We start from the raw sequence: 22176 nt of genomic DNA, 5'->3' as shown, positions 1-22176 counted from the left end.
AGTATGGAAGTGTCATCAGCTCTTTTTCAAGGAAACGGTGGATAGGGTGGCATGTCACGGATGTGTTTTCTGTTCTGGATTTCTTCATGGGATGCTAATGGGTAAATCATGACCTGTAAGAGCTCATCCACACTATGAATGTGCATTAACATCCCTTCTTTTTTTTCCATTTGTTGCACCAACACATACCTGTGTTCCATTTGTTTTTTTAATGAATCCCTTTCCTTCATTTTTGCCAACACCGTGCACCACAATGCACAGAATATTCATGTCACATATGTGTGTTTTGGTGCGCTTTAGAAAATGTGTATTTTTACTTGATGTATAGGTGCATTGAGATGCAATTCAGAATGAATAACCAGGCAACATTTACCCATGCATTGCAGTACTGTGCAGTACAAATGTGCTGCAACACAATCATGTTAATGGGTCCTGGCCTGTTTTTTTAATGAATCCCTTTCCAACAAGAGGGATGGATCCTGTCTGCGTCCGAGGGACACCTGCACCCGTACGGACGTGCAGTTCGGGTGAGCGCACGGCGGCGCACGGCCGTGTACTCCCATAGAGAAGAACAGGCTGCTGCGTGTGATCACACGCAGCACCTGTCCTTCCCGGAAACGGCCCGTTAGTCGTGTGAATAAGGGCTAAAGGATGAGTTTGTGTGTTTTACAAGTAACCCAAGCTGCTAATAAACTATACCTTCAACCTTCTCCTTATTTAACAAGCTTTAGGTGAGCAAGTAGATCATCTGCAGTTGTCATGTCAAAGGTTGTCTTCAGTATGACAACAGTGATTGTTGAGGTTTTGTCAGTTTGAATACCCATTGTAGCAGATGGAGTAACAGGTGGATTCATTTCTGACCAGAGCATGTGTGAAGCTATCTACTGGCTAGTTTAAGCATTTGAAACCTGAGGCCATGTTTTTTTTCCTGTGAGGTGGATTGGGGATGTCAGCATTATTCTCTCTTTTGTTAGTACCCGGTCTCAATGGGCTGTGATGGGCAAATGCAGCATGTTTCTGAGATCATTCAGAATTCATTGCAGTTTCTTTTGACTGCATTTGACCTGCTTGAAGCTCCTTCTGCATTCCCATAGGCTTCTATGGGGACAGAAGCAGCTCTGAAGCAAGTCACGAACCAGAGTCATCGGTGGTGTGATTTTGCTGTTGAAATTCCCGAGCAATGTAAGAGGGATTCAGCTAGACTGCATTCACCCATAACTTTAACCATGTAATTTTATGTTTTTTTGACAGTCTTTTTTTCCCCTTACTTTTCTTTTGTCCCCCTTTTTTTTCAAAGCTCATTAATTGTTATCTTCTCTTTTCAGAATGCCCAGTTTTCAGCTTTAATTTTCGACAAGCTCCAAGTGCCTGACTATCTGCAAAAAAGCAGGAATGAAGGGGAGAGCCGGTGTGACGTCTGCGCCACTCACCTGAATCAGCTCAAGCAGGAAGCCGTGCAGATGATCCAAACCATCAATCAGGCTGGGTGCCTGCCTGATCTCCTGGATCGGCCCCAAAGTTCGGTGCCCGTGGCCACCGTCCTTCCAAGGCTCTCGTCCCAGAATGTGGTGACCGTGTCCTCACAGAAGGATTTCCTGATGATTGCAGGGCAGGTGGGTAGACAGTCTGGAAAATCCACGAATATTTTCTCGGGGACAGAGATAAAGAAAGGACTTGGATGGCCCCAAGGGCAGGGAAATTTTCCGAGTTCCAGTGTTCAAGTGACGGTAGGCCCCGGTGGCCTTGGTGGGGCTTTGAGTTCAGTGACCATACAGGCCCAGCAATACCTAGAGGGAATGTGGAGCATATCACGGGTCAATAGTTACCTTCCTCCTTCATGCCATGTAAGTATCCCCAATTTACCTGTGTGTAATATGTTTTGTCTGTGAATTAACCCTTGTGTTTCAGCATATTAAAAATCCCCAGGCAAGGTTTGATTGTGAAGTAAATATGTTTATTTAGGATGTAAGCCTTCTATAGGCTCGGGCCATCCTTGACCTTTAAGGCCAGCAGATAAGTGGATATTGAACGAGCAGGATGCATGTTTACAAGGGCCACATTAACATAACATATGAGTATCTTCTCAATCTCCTGTATTTTACTCTATAGGGTCCATAGGATTATGGCTTTTATTGAAAATAAGGGTTTATCATGTCTATAAATAGTTTGATTATGGATAGCTAAATCGGTTTTGGGTCATCTGTAGTCTACATTGGGTTGGCCTATATGACCTGCACGTGCAATGTCACTTAAAATCTAGCCATAGATAGGTGGATATCCAGTGGAATTTTGTGGGATAGGAGAAGTATGACAATTGTCACAGACTGCCTCAACGATTTCCCCCAACTTTGTAGTTTCTTCACTAAATCTAGCACTACTGGGTTTTTATCTCTCTTTATCCAATATGCAGTAAAATAATGGTTCTGAAAGGGAAACTTGTGGGCTGCTCTTTATCATATCCTAAAAATACTAGATTACTGGCTCTCAACATGATTCTCTGGCTTCAATACTGACCTGGAACAAGTCTGCAATCCTGAGTTCTGACTACTTGCTGCATACTTGTTCCAGGTCAGTCACTAAAATGACTGACGCATGACAGCCAGGCACTGGCATATTCGGAAGGTGGTTAACAATGGCAGGCCAGGTATGAAGTCTTTCCTTTAATACAGATTGATAGCGATTTTCAAGCAGAGTTGCATCACACCTGAGGCCTTGTCATTGCTGTTCATTCTTCCCAACCACAATTTATTATTTATAATGGGAAACGCATGATTAACAATTATTTGTGCGATCAGCCATAACTAATGCACGTAGATCTGATGGTGCTATTAAAATTATATCTTTCTTTCTTTGTTTGCTGTTGCTCTGTTTCTGGTTCCTGCCATGCGGTTACTTAGCTATTCTTTATACAGCTATGAATCTTTAAGCCCTGATGGAGCAAGGAATGCTAGAGGTTTAAAATCTTAATTGGATGAGCAGAGGAAATTTGTACAATTGAACATTACAAGCTGAGAATTGGATCCGGGAGGGCAGAGACATGGAATTAAATTTAATAAGATAATAATGTCCTTGACACACACCTTCTGTGTAGGCCTAGTTTATAAGGCAAAGAATAATTCAGTAACCCATAGCAACCAAAATTTCTTTCAACTTTCCAATGTAGAAAATAGGTATCCGTTTTGCTAGAACTGCAATCCTTAACTTTGTTTATATTTTATTTAGATTATTCAGAAACAAGAAGAGCCTTTGTGCTTTTGACGCTTAATTATAGTTCCTGTATTCTGAAGATGGTTTCAGGTGTAGAATGAAGTGTCTGCCATTAACTATAAGGATATCAAAATCTTTGCTGGTTTAAAATGGGCCATGTTGGCACCCTGTGATTTTTATAGTGTCCTGGGTCTGGTGGCTCATAGTGGTCTTTGCATAAAATTGGAAAATAGCTATAAGATTTACATATCATTGCATTGCCCTAACCCTGAAACTTACCCTAACACCTGAAAACGAACCCTTAACTTAAAACTCTAAATATTAGGGTATCCCTAAAAGGTAACTTACCACTTAACATAACAAATCCCAGCCCGACTAGCTTGACATGCCCACCTTTCTTTCACACCCCTGCCACTTTGTTCAGCTGCTGGCAACACAGGGCTAAGGATTCTCTGCTCAGTCCCCAAGTGACAGTGCTGGGGCCTGAGGACTGACTCGCCAAGCATCAGTGTTGCCACATGGGGGAAGGGTAGTGAGTCACATGCTCATCATACTTGTAAGTACCAGATAGTATTCACTTCCTTGTTCTTGTGTAGAGTTGGCACTTGTCCAGGATTCACCTGGACAGTCCGGGTTTTTCATGCAGAGTCCGGGTTACATGGCAGCTGAAGCCCGGGAAGCATGATGTCAGGCAGACAGGGGCAACCAAAATTAAGATAGGGGCTACTGGCCCCCCACTCAAAAGAGTCTCCACTGTGATATTTACATATGAATGGGTGACACTATTTACATATGAATAAGCCACGACTCATTCTCCCCCAAAAATGTCCGTGTGTCGCTAGAGTGTTCGGGTTTCCCTGGAAAAAACGGTGGAATCCATAGTCTTGTGACAATGCTCAGGCCTAGCGATTGGCTCCTAGGCCCAAGAAGTGACATATGTTCCCCTATACCCTGGAAGCACCAAGCAGTGCAGATGCCTGATGTGGTGAAGGAAAGAGCATTAAGGAATTGCAGGCAAGTTGAGTATAAGGCGGTCAGGGGCCCTTTGCAGAAACAGTGTCACAAAAATCGGAGAATTAAAATATTCAAAATTGGCCAATCTCCAAAAGCCGACCGAATAATGTGTAATCTGGGTTCTCCCTGCTTCAGAATTATTCGGAGTTGGTGTGAACCAAGTTGTGTCTCTACACAAAGTCCAGAGCCTTAAATAATTTTAAAAGTGTGTGACTACTGCACAGGACCGATTGTACTTTGCCAGTTGAGATTTGGTGGTTTACTTACAACCATGATCAACTGTAGGGTTAGTGGCTGTAAGGGGGTCCATCTCCTGCACTGTGGCATTTGACCACCTATACATTCTTGTCATCAATAGCTGCTACATCTGTATATAGCCAAGGACTATACTGAAGAGGCATGACAGTGAACCCCGGCCAGCAAAGACAGTCTGTTTATAGAAAAGAATTTACTGCACAAGTGAAGGAATCTACTGACTCGTGAATAAGGCTGTATATATTTCCTGCTTTTCCCATTTATGTAGCGTATTGATTGAATTTCACTGTGGCTGCTGTAATGGATTTATAATTAGAGGGTGGTCGCCATAAACAATAGCAAGATTATTAGGCATGTAAATAAAAACCTAAGTATTTAGGATGAGGTGATTTAGCCGGGTTATTGAAAATCAATGTTTGAAGTCAGCCGGCATTATAACTACCGTTGGCAGATTCCTATTTACATTCCTGAATTGAATGGAAAAGCATTATTGATTACATAAATATAGATTATCTTAAATTGTATGTGAGGAGCTTTGACAGTAGGCTTGACAGTTTTGATCCTTTTTTGTAGGCACAGTTGTTCAGCTATGCATAAAGAACATATTTGTATTGCCCAACTTATTATTAGAAATCTTAACAACAACAACTGAAAGTCACTGCATTATATCTGCAATATTTCTATGGACTCCTAGACCAATCTAAATCAATTGGTTTTGGATGGAGATTGGTGTGCTGATTTACGTGTCTACTTTAATACACAGACTATTCTATACGATAGAGTTCATCGTTGAGATCAAGGCTTTGGCACTTACCATGGCTTGACCCATCTACATCCATTTTGTGTTGATCAGTAGTGTCACTTTGTCCACTTACATATGTTTGTCTAGAGAATACTGTATGGGTGACACTGCTGCTTACCATATACTTGTGGAACATACAGCAATGAGGCCCCAAGTTTTTGATAGATGGTTTATGACTGAATCTAGAAGTGTCCGTCCACACTAATTAGGCTGGGTTCACATCTGGGCGATCCATGACTGCGTAGCAATCGTGCACAAAACCGCACGGATTGCTGGGCCGTCACGGAGTCGCCAATCGCGCTGGCGGTGCCATTATTTTCTAATGGCACCACAGTAGTGCCGGGCGGATCACGCTGAAAAAGCTGCACGTTGTGTGTTGCAAAAAAAGGTACTTGTACCTTTTTTTTTTTTTTTTTTTTAGAGATTTGCCACACAGATGTAACCCCATTGAAATCAATAGGACCTTGTGGCAATCGCTCTGTGCACCCGAACATGATCGGGTGGTACTGGGTATTTGGATGGCAATGTGCCATTAAAATGGATCATTGACTAACAAAAACTGGTGTGCTGGTGACATTATTCCTTTACTTTGTACTGGGACGTGTGCCCCGGGATCGCTCAGACCTGAACCTAGCCTTGATCTGTTCCAGATGGAATTACCATTCTAGACCTCATTATCTGATAATTTTTTTCCTCTTTGAGGTGAGTGTAATCTCAGCACATTGGCATTCAGTATAGGGGAGATAGCTTTTTAGGATAACGCCAGCACAGAGAATGATTTTCAACTCTAGCATTCACACTAATTCTTCTTGCAATCCTAATACTCACATTACTTTATCTGTAACCCTTACTCTAACTTTTTCTGTAATGCTAACCTTTGCAATACCTCTAACCCTAACCATCACACTAACCCCAACACTAAACCTTGCAATAACCGTTTTTTTTTGTAACCTCTTGTCTTGCAACTCTCTAGCAACTGTTACTTAATTCAGTGCTTCTTCCTTTACCATTCTTTAAGTAAATAAATCAAGACAGTGACTCACTCGCTCCCGTTGCATACAGCTCCATCCAGGGTTTCAGTCAGGCAAGGCATCCTGAATGCAGGCAGCTTCTAGTGCTCTGGGAATCCTTTGTCATTTTGTGTTCCCTGTGTTCATTATCTATTTGTAAAATAAATATTTTATGCAAATAGTATTAAAAAAATATATAAAACATCAGTTAAAATGAAAATAAAATTAAAAAACAAATTGATCCCACACCTTTTAGTGTCATCCTAAAGTTAATAAACGTAATCTAAAAAAACCTTTTATATCTGTATTATAAAGTACCTGTAAAGTCTTTTACCTCACTTTAGCAAGGACACGGGGCTATATTTTGCTCAACTTTTCCGTGAAACCGCTCTTTACTTTGGCCTGAGGTTTAGCACTTCATATATCACACTTGTTTTAACGGGAAGTTATAATAGCAAAACCTTAATTCCTTTTGACAAACCTAAGCCCAGGCCATTGTCTGCTACAGACAAAGTTTCACACCTCCAAGCTGTGCTGGATTTTCCTTTAAATCCCCTTCAGGCACAAACCTTTGGTTGACCTTTAAAGGTGTCTGGGGTTTCCATCAAGTGTGTGACCTTGGATTTAAGTGATTTGAGCTGATGTCAAATCTGGAAACTGGACCAGATCTAAAGTTTAACATTTCTAGTACGCCATTTGCTCTTAATTGCTCTTGCTGCCCTTAGGCACCTGCCTGTCTTTTTCCTTTCTTGGATAATCTATGTCTAATCCTTGGCCTTTGTCAGGAGTCATATACACGTAACTGCCATCAAATCGATAAGCAATTCTATTTTTGTTCTTTTAACCCCCCTATTTTTTTTCTTGGATGCCCTAAATGTCACTGTGACCCCATGTGTTTCCAAAAACTTTGCACTTTCTCAGTGCCATTGGTGTGGGGCACTGCCCTTGTGATTGGGCTGTTTTTTAATGGTTGAGACAGCAAGAGCCAATGTCAGTGGTTCTCCCTTACATTACAAGTCTGTCTTAATTTTCTCCTCTATGAATATGGTTTAACAGCCCAGTTTTTAAAAAATTGTGGGGAGAACTGAAAAAATGCAACATCGCCCTATGTGCCATTTTTAATAATTAAAATAAAGTGTTTATGAGCATTTCTGAGACTCACCTCTTATATATTAAAGAGCAGTTTCAAGGAGGAAGTGAAACCAATAGATGAACTGGTAATTATATCCAGCAAACACTGCAGTTGTGTAAAAACAATCAGATTTACTCAGTTTAGCTTAATATGAGTTCTCTAAAAGCCACTGCAGCCATAATCTAGAGTACAATTTGCAAGGTTACTGTGAATGGTAGTTATTCTGTGTAATTGTGTAGTTCCCCCTCTCTCTCTGTTTCCTGTATCAGTAATTAGATTTGCAGCATGTAGACACAAAATGGCTAAAAGAGGCTGCAGGAGATTAGCAGCACTGAGATGCAAAAACATATGAAAGCAGGTAAAAACACTTATTATTAAACTGAAAAACCATGTCAGTTCTTTCACACACAGCGTGTTAGCAAACTAAATGTCACCCAGTTAGGGTTTAGCACTTCTTTAATGAATTGCTAAATCGAGATGACAAGACAATGCCCTTAAAGCAGACCTTTAGCCTCTTTCACTAATAATCACATCAGCATTCAGCTCTGTATGCTGATATGAAATCATTAGGGATGCACCGATACAGATACTAGTATCGGTGCCGATACTGAGTATTTGGGTGAGTACTCATACTCGCCCAAATGCTCCCTATACTTATTCCGATACCGAAACTTCCGGTATCAGAAAGCCGGGCGGCGAGCCATTCCCCGGATACCTGATTGGCCAGAAAGCCGGATCCAGGCTTCCTTGACACCTGTTGACGAGGGAGCCTGGAGTCGGCTACTCGGCTAATTAGGAAGTCAGTGGTGAGACATTACATGCCGCCCAGCTTCCTTAATAGGACTTTCGCTATCGGTATTCAGTGTGGGTAAGTACTGAAAAAATAATGTCGGTACTCGTATTCGATACCAAAGAACCGGTATCGGTGCATCCCTAGAAATCATCATACATTCATTGGCTAAAATGTTTTGCTTTTACCTACAATTACTGTTTTTCCTCTTCCTGGTTGAGCAATGCACTGGTGATGTAGCCCTGGCCCCACATATGCATCCTGGGCAGGTTACATCAATAATGCCTTCCTGGGAAATCTCATTTCTAAACTGCAAGATCTTGCAAGATCACGGGGAGAAGACATTTTCCTCCCACAGATGGTCACATGTTCCAGGGAGTAAAGGGAGATGGATTAATCTGCCCTTAGTGAAATTGGCCATCATGAGAAGAATGGGGAGTAAAAGAAATATAAGGTGTGCAAAGAATAAAAAGCCTGCAATTATCCACAGGTTTCTTTGTAGATTGCCATCTCTAAAGGTGCCTTTGTTGTCATTTTTAAGATAAGGGTGAAGTTCCTTAGTCACTGTGGGAAACACCGCTAACAAATCTAAAGGTGGTGTTTTATAATAATCTCAGGCTGGAAATTGAACATCCGCAGCTATAGCGAGGTCCTCCTCATACTACAATGACATCACTTCATTGTAGAGGCCAGACCAGGCACGCTCCTGATAAATACTATTCACCAAGTCATTTATTTGGTTGACCGGCCTTACAATCTCTGCCCTAAACGTGGGGTGGGGCCTTCAATAATTAACGGACTCAATCAGCAGAACCTTTTTTGACATTTTCTCTTCTTTGTGGCTCAGAATTCAGAGATGTCTGAGGCCGCTCACAGGAACCTGAAGTAATTAACTCCCATCCATTAGCGAAGATTAAAAGCCTCGGTGTCCTTTTTATTTTTTCCTTCAGAATCATTTTTCCTTGAGAGTCAACCGCAGCCACACATAATGGTACATAAATAATTTATGACTGGGCTTTAAAATTTAAATCGGGCGCGCAGGACGCAGCTATGCAAACTGTTATTTTAAGCAATTGAGTCAGATAACAGAAATCACTTTTACAGAAAAAACAGAATTAAAAGAAGAAGAAAGATAAAAATCAATTGTCCGGATTGTCTGCTCATTGTACATTCCTCCAGTTCACTCTTCGGCGGAGGGAGAAGCTCCCACCCTGTGTGTCCTGACCTTGTACTTGTCAGAGTCATGCGCTGAGATGGCAGCTGTCAGGTACAAAGTCCAGGATGCCTAATTGTTATTAAAGGCGCACCGTGCTAAAGATTTGTGCGCTGTGTGAATAAGGGCCCTATGACGCCTCATTATTTTTACACATACTACCAGACCGGGACTTGTGGAAAGTAACGCAAGCTAAAGCCTGAGGCGATGATTTTGTGTTTGAGGGTGGCAGGCTCTTTTTTATTTCAATGTCTTCAGGTTTCTGTAGTATTCCAGGACAGGTTTGCAATTTAAAGGAGAACTATGAGATGAGTGCTTTTCACTCGCCTCATAGTTCTAGCCGACCTGTGACAATGAGACTGTTACAGGTCGGCTTAGTACAACAGGTGAGCGAACACATACCGGGTTCGCTCGCCTCTCGATCCTGTCACGGCTCCCTGCCGTGACAGGGGGAGGGGCTGGATTCCCCTCTCCCCGCTCCGATCTGCCAGCGCTGACTGGCGGAACGGACGGGGGAGGGGGCGGGTACAGCTGGCTCTGCCTCTAGATAGGCAGAGCCATCTGTTACTCACGCAGCTGGGCGGATCCCGTCATCTAAGTCGTGATCCGCTCCGGCGCCTCAGTATACCGCGAGCTGTAGCTCGCGGTATACTGAGCTTAGGGTAACGGGGGGACGTTAGTTTGTGTCCTCCCGTTACCCTAAGGAGAACTATGGGGAAAAACACTGACCCCATAGTTCTCCTTTAATGTTGCCAAACTCCAGGGACAGTCCTGGTTTTACAAAGCACTTTTCCAACTTTTGGCCCACTGCACCGTTGCGTTGCAGTGCGTTACTACATACGCGTTAATGGTATTTCATATGTCACATTAAAGTGCAAGTTCTCTTTTAGTGAGGTTGTCCTGTAAAAAAAAAAAAGCTATCCTTTATTTGGAGGGACTGTTCCTCTTTTGGAACAGAATTTGTTTGTGGCTCGTTATGGTCTGATGAAGTGTTTCTCAACCTTTTCTTCAGTCGCTGCACCCTTTTAAAAGTATGCAAAATCTTGAGGCACCCCGGTCTAAAAACATAAATGTAAAAAACTGGGGGGGATTTATATGCATACATACACAATATATTTTACACTGAAGTGATGACTAATGATTGGCTGTAGAAAGAATTTGTGGAAACCTCTCAAGGCAAGGGATGAGCATTTCCCTGTGTTCCACTGCCAACAATCCTGCGGTGCTTATCAAGTGATGTGCATTACATCTCTGCTCTCCAGCTGCAGTCCTGTACTGTTTCACAATCAGCTGTGCTGGTCGTGTCTCGACCACCACAACGCACGAGGAATGCATTTGATCGGAAATAAATTCTTGGTTTATTGTGCATTTTGTTTTATGTCTGCCACATGTTTTCTTGTCATTCATAGAGCAAGATATAGATGTTCAGCTGTATTTCATTGATAAACTGGATGTCATCCATCTGGGAGTCACTTTCCTCAGCGTAACTGATGATTTCCTTAAGGAGAATCTCCACCTTTCACCCCATAAAATGATAGACGTTTTCCACGTGCGCACCACATATTTAGGTGCATACCTTACTTTGAAGGAAACCTGTCATGAGACAAATATTTATGTTACTGTTGTTGATTTGCTTCTGCAAAGTATAATTGTCTGCCTGCCCGTGAACACGCATGCAACAAGTGAAGTCAAAACAACTGATATGTAACTCGGAATCCCAGCCACGTAGAAGATGGGTAATCCATTAAAATGAATTTGTTGCCGGAATAAAAATTAGAAACAAAAAAGCTCCTGTAAAGAGATTTTATACTTACCTGTTCTAGTGCCATTCCTTGGAATCTTGCTCTAAAGCCATCTAAAGGATCCTGACATCCATCACTCCTAGGTGTGTTGTTGTCTACATACCTACCTATGCTCTGTGGATCTTTCCGCTGGCCCTCATGTTAATACTGTATCCTATAGTAACCTAGGGGTTGGCAGGAGGAACCACAGAGCTTGAGGGGAGGTGCAAACAACTCACACGCCTGGAAGTGTTAGGTGTAAAAATCCTACTTCATATAGAGTTCACCTATGTTAACCAGTAAAAAGAAACTATGGGTGGGACCAGAGGGAGATGGCAAATGGCAGGAATAATTAAAGGAGCTAATAAAAATGTATACATTGGCCAGGTAGATGCAAATTCTAATTAAATTGCATTTAATTTGCTATAGCAATGTGTATAAAAATACATTTTAGTAGATCTCCTGCAGCTTCTTTGCAAGTCACTTTCTGTCTACATTCACTCCAGCGATGACTGCATGGCATATCTCAGGGTGACATCATGCATGTTGAAACGTCCACTTGTACTCTCCAATGGAAGCCCATTTGACAGGGTGACAACACGAGCACAAATGGGAAACAGGGACAGAACATTGTTACCCTTTAACACAGGGGTGGCCAAATTAATATGGGATTTAGAAGCCATTCTGTCCAATCCTGGGGCCAGCAGGATTTATTTAGGACACACCTTCACTGACAAAATTTAGAGAAAACCTTAAAAGTTAGGAGTCAACGGTCATTTTTAAGGGGCATTGGCTACCTAGCTCCTGGGATTTATCCAGCCCTGCTTTAACAGGAAGTGCCTGAACACGGACCTTCATGGCAGGGACAGCAGGTAGTATTGCAATAAAATATGCAGATTTAAAAGTGATAAAAGCAACTTTTGTAGTAACATTAACATGTTAAAATTGTGTGTAGTGATTTGGTTTACTGTGTTGGGTTATTTAATTTGAGAGTATATTGCTGGTAAGAAAGTGATTAAAAGGTAAATCTGTTCCAAAGAATATGTTTCTGTAGTTTCCAATGGCAGAGTTGTTTAGATCTCCAAATCCAACTGTTACTATAACAAGAGCTGGTTGTGTCTCACTATTACCATCTGCGATGGCTGGGGAGAAGTGGCAACAACCGCTTCCAGTTTTTTTTCAATTCCACCACATGTACATGGCTGGTCTGGTCTCCAACACTTCATAAAAAATGTTTTAATAATTCACATAGCAGTAATATAACAAATTATAGTTCCCTCTGCCATTTATAAAACTTTGCATCGTGGCTGATTTAATCTTTTCCAGTTTGCCCTACGGACAGCCATATTTGTTTTCTGCCTGAACATCGTTACAAAGAAAACTTTTCCTGATCCGTTTTTTCAATTGTCCAACCAAATACTACCCAGAAATACTTCCTAGCTGTCAGCCGAAGAACCACTCTTCACTAACCCAGCCATCCATTACTAATGAAGTCATTTGAAAACACAATGGAACGTATAGATTTTCTTTAAGTGCATTATTCAAGTGTGTTTCTTAACTCGGCCGCCTCACCGCGCATCCATCTTTTCTGCTTCTACAATTCACAGCAGCACGCCTTGCGCTCGTTAATTTGTCACTTGCAGCTCTTGTGCTTGCGCGGAGCAGTGTGTGTGTGTGTGTTTATTTGTGTGGAGGGAGTGAAGGAGTGTAATGTGAGGGGATGGGCTCTATACAAAGTGAGGGGACAAATGTGTATGTGCAGCGTTCATTAGGATGTGTTGTTAAGATCCTGTGTCTAGGCCATTTTTCAAAGTGGATAATGGGAAGAGCGTATGTACACGTAGAGCACTTCTGAAAGGGGATCTATCATAGTAGCCGGGTTTTTAATTTATAGCTTCAGCCCTTTAGCCGATGATTGGTGAACTGTTTCTTTTTTCCTGCCGGTTTCGCCATACTCGCCATCGTAATTCATTTGGATGTTTTATTGTGAAATAGTTTACAGCCTTTGCAGAATTTACTGTCTTTTAGACACAGTCCCCCTGTCTGGATCGCCTACATTGAAGAATGCTCTCACTGAATGGGGAGGAAGCTGGGTTGGAAGGGCCATAAGTCTGATGGCAATTTCTGAAGTTAGGCTAGTGGTGCCATTTAAGGTTCAGTGTGCCCAAAATTAATATTTTGGTTTTCTTTGGATGTCCGAGAGCATCCTCTGAGATTTTCTTATGTTCTCAGAAACTCTGCTGGTGAGATCTGTGCTTGAGGTTCTGCTTCTGCACACCTACTGTGGCCATTAGCAGAGGGTTCCTGCTCTCCCTGTTGTGTAATAATTTAGTATATATTGTATGGAGAATGCAACAGGATGAGCTGGAACACACAAAGGTGGGTATGGACAGGAACAGAGTCAGAAGTTATGCCAGGGAGATCTCATGCTTGGAATATCCAAGGTTTTCAAAGCAGCTAGTGGATGGCTGAGCCCACTAGGCCATACCTAGTGAACCCAGATTTATAACGGCACACAGAGGAGACATTTCTAGCTTACATTTTAAAACATGCACCTTGCTGTGTTTTCATTTAGCCTTATAAGATAGGTTAGCTCTAAGGCTACATTCACACTGGTGTGCACAGTCATGTTCAATAACATACAGTACAACAATACATCTTCTATGCGCTTTGGGCGCATGTCTATTATTTTTTATAGCACCCTTATGCGCATACATGCTCAAACTAAAGCACATGACCTTCAGCGCACTGTAATGCATGCAATAAAAAACACACGTGTTGCCTTGTGGTGCACTGAAAAAATAAGGTTTTTTTGGTCTGTAAAAGCATGTTAGAAGCATATTTGAAAATGAATGGGTTCATTCAACACAACACGCATCAATGCACCAGAAAATGCACCTATATACATGAATGGGCCCTAAATCAGGACAGAAGACCTGAAGAAAAGAAAAACATAAAGCTATTTTGGGCAAGCAAGAGAATGTGCCTTGTATTGAGGTTTCCTTCCTGCTTTTAGGTAGATAAGGATTCAAACTGGATCAAAGACTGAATGGTCCAATACCATCCTGCAAAAAAAAAAAATCATCTACTTGTGCTTCTAGGTTTCGGCAACCTGAAGGATAAATTGTGACAGCTTTAACTGAACCAGATAAAGGCTTGTACAAGCCACATAAAATCACTCCTGATCATTTCCCGTTTTTTTCATGGTTGTCACAGCGTGTCACTGCACAGCACCCATAATAGAAGGTGCCCGGGCTTCTGTGCTTGTCGTCTGCTGTTTACAGCCATCCCTGTGATAGGGCACAACAAAGCATGGTTGTCCTCCCTCATTATGTATCCTTGTCCTTAATGTGACTTTAGAAGCCTCTGATAGAAAATGCAGAAAGACAGATGGCTTCCACTTGCTTCATTTGTGTATTTTACTCTTATATTTTTTTTTCCTGTAGCCTGATTCTACGTCCATGGAAGGGGGAAGGGAAAGCAACAATGCTGAGTCTTCTTCAGGGACTAATCACAATGAGCAGACCTTAGCAGGACAGTCTCCACAATGGATACCACCAGCTGCAGTGACTTCTGGGACATCAGCTGCTGCTTCCTTCTTTATAAGGTACAGTGGAATGTTGCCCAACTCCCAACTAATCTATGGCATGTATTTAGTTTATAACTGGTCACTAAAAAGAGCTAAACTTGTTTTTAAACTGTTGTGTGTATTAGCACAAATACTGATTTATATCAAATGCCTCTTATCCTCTCTGCCAAATGTATAATACATTATTTTAATTCCATCCTTTGTGAAAGGGGGAGAGCTAGGCACACAACTTTTTAAGGAGAGATGAGGCAAGAATGCCACAAAAAAACGTAGGTGCGAGACAGCAGAGGCACCCAGGTGGAAGAAATGAAAGGATGATATTTCTTCAATTTAGACTTTTATTCCATGAAACACACACATAAGTATAAGTTTCATGGAATAAAAGTCTAAATTGAAGAACCATCATTTCTTCCACATGGGCACCTCTGCTGTCTCGCACCGACGTATTTTTGGGACATTCTTGTCTCATCTCTCCAGTACACATCGGGTCCCTCTAGCTGCCGAGCTTTGGATCATCTGAACTCCACCCCGACGAGCATCGAGAGTGGCCATCCTGCATGGGGACATAAATATTCCCTGCACGCCTTTTTTGCACCTTAGGTTGCCCGATATCCCAAAGGGGATTTCTCGCTACCTAACTATGTATCAAACTCTTTCTTCTACATTTATTTAAAACATATCTATAGCTTTGTACTATAAAATACTACACGCAGTCGGATCTCTCCTGGGGCCTCATTTCTGTTGCTCCTACTGTTTGGAATTGTCTCTTTCAGATAAAACTTTTTAACTTTTTCCCTTTTTAGACCCATATCATCATGGCCTTTATTACTCTATAAATATGTCAATGTGTTGGTATGTTGTATGGATCTATATAAACAAATGTACTGTTTAACTACCTAAAGTGTTCTTATAACTACCTAAAGTGTTCTTATAGCCTAACTCCAGGCAGATACTAGAGACTCTGAAACACTCACAGGTCTTTTAACTAAAAGGTGAAGGGTTTGAAAAAGGCAGAGGTGAAAAATCTAGGCCAAAATAGCTGATTTGGAAAAATTATCCGATTCAGCTCACTTTCCAGTTCAGCTATGTTGTCCTAGATTGTTTGCTATTGGCTTCTCCAAACTCTTCAACCTTCAGTACATAGCCCTGTCAATCTCTGCCAAAATATAGACAAAGGAGCACGTTGACTAGAGGAAGGAGCAGAAAGGGCAGAGTGATGATTCTTCAGCATGCTGTGCATCTTCTTTAGCCAATCAGCATGCTGGGGGTGTGTTCTTGACCAAGCTGTGCTGTTGCTGCAGTGAAGGTCTAGGACTGGGGTAGCCAAACTCGGGCCCTCCAGCTCTGGTGAAACTACAAATCCCATGATGCATCTCTCTCCGGGAGTCATGTCTGTGAGAATCTTGCAATGCCTCATGGGATTTGTAGTTCCACCACAGCTGGAGGGCCGGAGTTTGGCTACCCCTGGTCTAGGATCCGACTATTCTGGTTGGCAGGGTTTTCTTGATTGCAAGACTGCCTGAGCTCAGCTCCAAATTCTTTGGTAGGTAAAATAATTCCATCAGATGTATTTCAGCTTTATATTTCACTGCTTGCCTGGAGTTCAGTGCTAATTGTATGTGACAGCTTATCCTGTAATTATTGCATTGCTTCTTTTCAAATATGGATATAAAGAAAATGTAGGCATGTTATCCACAGCAACCTGTCAATGATTGTTATAAATGTTTAAGCTGTTCCAGAAGTATGAAGATATTGGGTTGTGATGGGTAGCACTTTCTGTCTGCAATGCTAATAGCAGCCCAGCTTATTTTTAGTGTAAACATGTTGGTGCTGAATGGTATCTTAATTTTCCATCTCAGAGTGTTGGTTGGTTCGTTGCAGCAGAATTGAGGACATGGCTGCACACAAATGGCTGGATTTTTGCAAAATCTTCTCTGGCAACTGCCAGCCCTGGGCCTGCTCCATTAGTGGCCACCTACTAGTGTCTAATATACTTGGGGGCAGGTGGTCTAACCTCTAAAACCTAGTGCCATCCCTAGAAATCAAGGTTAAGATGTTTGTGTATGCACTTGTTTAGCAGTAGTTTACCATAAAAAAAAGTTGGCTATGAAATTATTGATGTGTATGTGGCCACGTTTTCTGTCTTCACTAAGAAGGTCACACTGGGGTCTAAACCAAGGTTGGTCATAAAAATGCCTAACAAAGCTGGTTAAAGTTATTCTCACTCTGAGCATCAACCTGCTGTTTATTTTTCCTGATGGATTACCCGAACTTCATACACAGCGTGTTTGGTATGCTGCAAGCTGCAGCCTATCCCGCACAATTGAGGCATACATCTCGGGCGTAGATAGATTAATATGACAGTATTACATTTACTCTCTAACTGGCTGTGGATTAAAGCATCTCATTATTGACTAATGAACAATAATGTTATACATAATCTGTGGGTCCCTCTCCTATCACAGTCTCCGGATGGTTCACCGCTAGGCATTTTTGGTCATTATATTGGCCATAAAATAGAGTCGGTAATTGAGGTTATTCATGGAACAGACACCTTATCTGCTTCAGGCTTGGAGAAACAGCTTGAAAATATTCCCTATACTGATGGTATTGTGACTGAGCATATGATTAAGGTATTGAGCCAATACACCGCTAATGAACCACACAGATATATGCAGCAATATTAGGAAAACCTCTAAGTGACTAATGCGTTTTGTTCAGAGCATCCGAGACTTCAATTAGTTCCAATAAATTGTTGCTACATTCCAACATTATGGGGCTAATCTGGTTAAACAAACTTAGCCGGCGCTTGTGCTTTCTTTTCTGTGCGTCTGAAAACTTGTTTTTCTGTTTTTTCCATGTCCAAAGCATCAAATAAAAAAAAGCAATAATACCAAATGCTGAAATCTCTTTAGTGACTCGGCATCACTATATTGAACACGGCTGCATAAATCCGTGCTCTAGACAGCGAGTGTCTCCGGGGACAAGCTGTGTCGCGTTACACGCTCCCGTTGATACCCAATTTCCGTCTCTTAAATTAATTTAATCACAGTTCTCTTCTGTCTTCTCATAGCTTTTATTTTTATGAAAGGAATAATGGTCGCCCATTGTCTCTCGTCAATATGAGTTTTTAGACTTTTGTCAGATGGCCTTGGGGTGTTTCCATAGAAACTGATGTTAGTGAATTATTTGTTATTTTTGAGTCGCATTATGTTATACATTTTTATAACGCAAGTTAAACAATTGGAATGATGGTGATGTTGCAATGAAATGTGTGCTCTTGATGACTGTGATCTTGGTAAACTTTAATGTTTACAGGCATTTTATTGTGTGACTTTTCTGGTTTTCAAATTCCGAAGTCCTTCGACTGATGTATTGTGTCCCGTTTACAGAAATACAGTGGTTTTGTCATCTTCTTTAGTCCATGGAAAGCAGTTACACATAAGTAGATATTGTAAGATAAGCATATGCAGTGTTAGACCTCTTTGACAGAAACCTGCGCCCAGGAGTGACAAGTTTAGGTGAGGCAGTCAGTTTATATAGTCACAGGAGTTCATTGTGACTTGATGGCAGCTATTAACTATTTGTTTTCAAACTTGCTAGAAACCACAATAATCTAAAATATTAATACGAGACAGAACTGTTCTTCAAGCTAGCCAAAGACATAACATGATAGTCAAAAGAAACAAGACTGGGTAACCAATGTCCTATCTTTGGGTCCAGCAGACTGCTTGGGGATGATTCTTAGGGGAGTACTTAACTGGTTTCGTTGCATTTGTTTGTCCAGCCACAATTGCTTCTCATGAGATAAGGCCATCCTAATAGATGTCTGATCCCTCTCCTCTGATGCATTCAACAAATATTTGGCTTATACATGTTTGCATATGAAAGGGTTGTTTTACCTGCCAATGATTTGTATTTCTGTCCATCCAGTCCTGAGACTTGCACAGACAGGTAGATGGCCTTATCCATCCAGGCCTTACAGTTAAGGAATACAGCGGTATCCTCTCTCCACCCCTAGCCTGTTGACTGGTCAGTGAAAGAACAGAAGCAGACCTATTGGTTCCTTAGTCCTTATCTCTCCCAGTCTGAGTGCTGCTCATATGATATCACAAGAGGCTTGTAAACAAGTAATTTTCAGACACTTACACTAGCTGCTTTTTAAGTCAAATATATTTAATCATTTAATGAATGCAGAGCGGCACTAAAGTGTTATTAAACCCTAGTGAAGAAAAAGTATGTATGTAGCAGTATACCTTTTTATATTTCCATATTTTTATGTTTCAAGCAAAGTTGTTAAAAGTCGCATCCAATGCTATGTTGTCTTACTGGGTCTCCATGAAGCCCAAGCAAAGCCACCATGATATTCATGCTCCCAGCCTGCAGCTTGAGATATGCCAGTGCTCTGCGCACAAACATGTATGGACAGCATCAACGGCCTCCATTACATGCATCTCCTCTGCTCCACCTATAAGGGTTATTATTGACAGTGCCTTCATTCCAAGTAATATCCCGAGTACATCTGACTGTTCAGTGATGTAAACAATGCGTGCTTCTTGACCAGAAGTTTAAGGAAGTGATGTGGAGAGGGACTGAGCATTTGTCCAGCCCTGCTCTAGACTCTATGACCATCTTTGCTAATCATATCTCATATACCTCCACCTTTGGGTAAAGACAAGCCCCAGAATTATTTGCTGGGGCTTTCATCTCCACTATAGGTTGTGTAGCCTGGTTTAAACAATTAGAGAATAGGACGATGAAGGGTAGAAACAGGAAATGTTGTTTTATGGCGGTATATGATCAGCTGCACAAATCCAGGCCAGGCTATAATTAAAGAGGAAGGACTTTATTGCCCTTGTAAAACATTTACCATAATTAGGCTGATGTCCATCTCACAAAGGAAGAGGTTACACAAATGAATAGCAACAGTTTGCAGTGATTTTTCAAGTCTGCGCACCTAGCGATGAATAAGGACACAACCTTTCCAGCGGAATAAAATTCCTGCAACTTGACAGCCATCTCGTGTAACCTCAAAGGCTCCAGATGTTCCTATCGGGGAAAAAAAAAAATGTGTATATATATATGTGAATCATTGGAGAGCAACTGGAATATAAATGAATAATGATGAATAATATACATTCATTGTGCAAAGCCCACATGTTCGGTTTTGGTGCATTGAAAACAGATGCTGGAAGATATATGGTAGCCAATTAAAGAATAGCTTTGTTGTCAGATGGGTGGGGACCTGGTTGTTAGAAGTAATGTTAAAGCTCCCCTGTCCTGTGTCAAATTAAGGGAAAGACTTCCTCATCAATTAATACTCTGGAACCATTTACTTTATATATTCATTTAGATGATTTATCCATATTAGCAGAATGGAGATATTGTTGGTGCAGATTCAAAGGAATTCTCGGACTGTATATAGTAGACTTGTGTGCAGATTTGTTTTAAAAAGTTAATGTATCTAAACCCAAAAACATAATTGTAATATAGAACAGCTTACCAGACCTTAGATGCGGTGGCTGCATTCATTTTATTTTTTCCAGGCTTTTTTTCCTTTTATTATCCCTTGGTGATCCTGCCAGTAACACATGTCTTAGCCTGCTTTCCTGATTTTCGACTAGAAACAACTCTTTCTATCCTTATCTTCATTACGTAGGTGGGAGGGCATTTTTTAAAGATAAAACAAAACAGAGGACAGTGCAGATAAAACACATAACTTGTAAAATATAAATAAATTGCACATTTAAGAAGTGACTTGATGAGCGTGTGTAGCAAGGTAAATGAATTCCCATCTCACTTCAGATCTCTAGTGCAGATGCAAAAACTGGCACCTCCAGAAAGCCAGCGAAAGTAGGTATACATTGAGATGATGGAGCAGAACTGTACATGATGGTGAATCAGCCGGAATGGAAAACAGCCAATACTGTGACATCCAAAATGGGGACCAAGCTGGCAACCTGGAGCAAAGTACATGTTACATGCTCCTGCCCATTCATCAGCGTCTGAAACACGTACGTGGCTGTACTTTGCTCCAGGTTGGCAGCTCAGTCCCCATTTAGAATGCCACAATTTGGTCAAGTATTGGCAGTTTTCCATACTGGCTGATTCAGTTTTATATACAGTAATGTTCCATCACCCTAAACTATCCCTCCTTTTGCCGGCTTTCTGGAAGTTGTAGTTTTGCATCGGTTCCACAGACCTGACATCGGTAATTGATTTACCTGGTTATACGTTCTGATTAGGTTGCTTCTTTGTATGTGCAATTTATTTATATTTTACGAAATAAAAGGTATTTTATCTGCACTATGCCGTGCGCTTAGTTTTGTTTTATCTTTACTTTGTTATATTTGCCTTTTGGATATCTATGGAGCCGACAAGGATGAGTAAACAGCCTAGGCTCCAGTAAGGCATGTTGCTTTTGAAGATCTTATCAACTTTTCGGGAGGGGATTATGTAGTTCACAAAAGATAGCTTGAAAATCTGATAACGTTGTTTGAGACTTCAGTTCAGTACACATGAACACTAGATTTCTGTATGGATCGACAGGTATTTTTCTGTACTCTAAGAAAATGTACTTGGCCTGAAAAAAAGAACACTAATGTAGACACCACATCCAAGGATTTGTAAGCTGGACTCAGTGGCGTCACAAGGGGGGTGCGTGCGCCGCACCCGGGTGACACCATTAGAGGGGTGACGCCAAAATGACTGACAGTCATTTTGGTGTCACCCCTCTAAAAAGTCGGGCACTTGGTCATGGACTGAGAGTCCGATTAGTATCAGGAGGGAGGAGGGGACGTTCACCTGGCGGGATGAGGTATGCCACCGGGTCCCCTCTGCCGGCGTCCATCACCAAGATGGCTGCCGGCAGGTGTCAATTAGATGGTCGGGAATGCGCAATGACGTCACGGCGGGACGCCCTTGCCTGGTCTATATTACATGTTTGTTCTTAGGTTTAGATATGCTTTATGTTGACAAACATAATCTGTTTTTCTACAAGTCCCATTTGTAATGTAGGTTGTACAAATGTTAACTATCCTGCCGTGTTTTTGCAGTAGGGCTGCTGAGACAGTAGTGCCAACTGACGCCATTCACCCATGCTGCTTACTCCCCCCATTTGTGTCCTGGTGTCACTGGGAAAGCAAAGAGGAAATACCTCCCCAATGGGCTCAGAAATAAAATCCGTATAAACTTTAAAACCTGACAATTTTAAAATCTTCCCAACACTGTATATACCAAATATAAATTTGTGCTCATATTAGACTTTCTAGCCTATTTCCAAGTGAAAAAACAAACAAAAACAAAATACTACCTTTGTAATGGGGCTACCCACGTGCTGGAAGGATTAAAGAAGAACTCCAGGATTTATTAAAACTAACCCTT

General features: G+C 41.5%; 1 protein-coding gene across 1 annotated transcript in view; it reads left to right on the top strand.

Moving 5' to 3' along the window:
• KIF26A (kinesin family member 26A) overlaps positions 1-22176 on the top strand; it is a 142746-nt gene that overhangs the window by 55162 nt on the left and 65408 nt on the right. Inside the window, exons 3-4 of the mRNA XM_018556700.1 lie at positions 1326-1844; positions 14651-14811. Coding sequence (XP_018412202.1) covers positions 1326-1844; positions 14651-14811 — 680 coding nt within the window. The remainder of the gene's footprint in view (positions 1-1325; positions 1845-14650; positions 14812-22176) is intronic.

Source organism: Nanorana parkeri, unplaced genomic scaffold (genome assembly GCF_000935625.1).
Source record: "Nanorana parkeri isolate BGI_ZX_2015 unplaced genomic scaffold, ASM93562v1 scaffold12, whole genome shotgun sequence".
Lineage (NCBI taxonomy): Eukaryota > Metazoa > Chordata > Amphibia > Anura > Dicroglossidae > Nanorana > Nanorana parkeri.
Note: the sequence above shows the minus strand (reverse complement) of the source record. Positions and strands in the feature narration are given on the sequence as shown.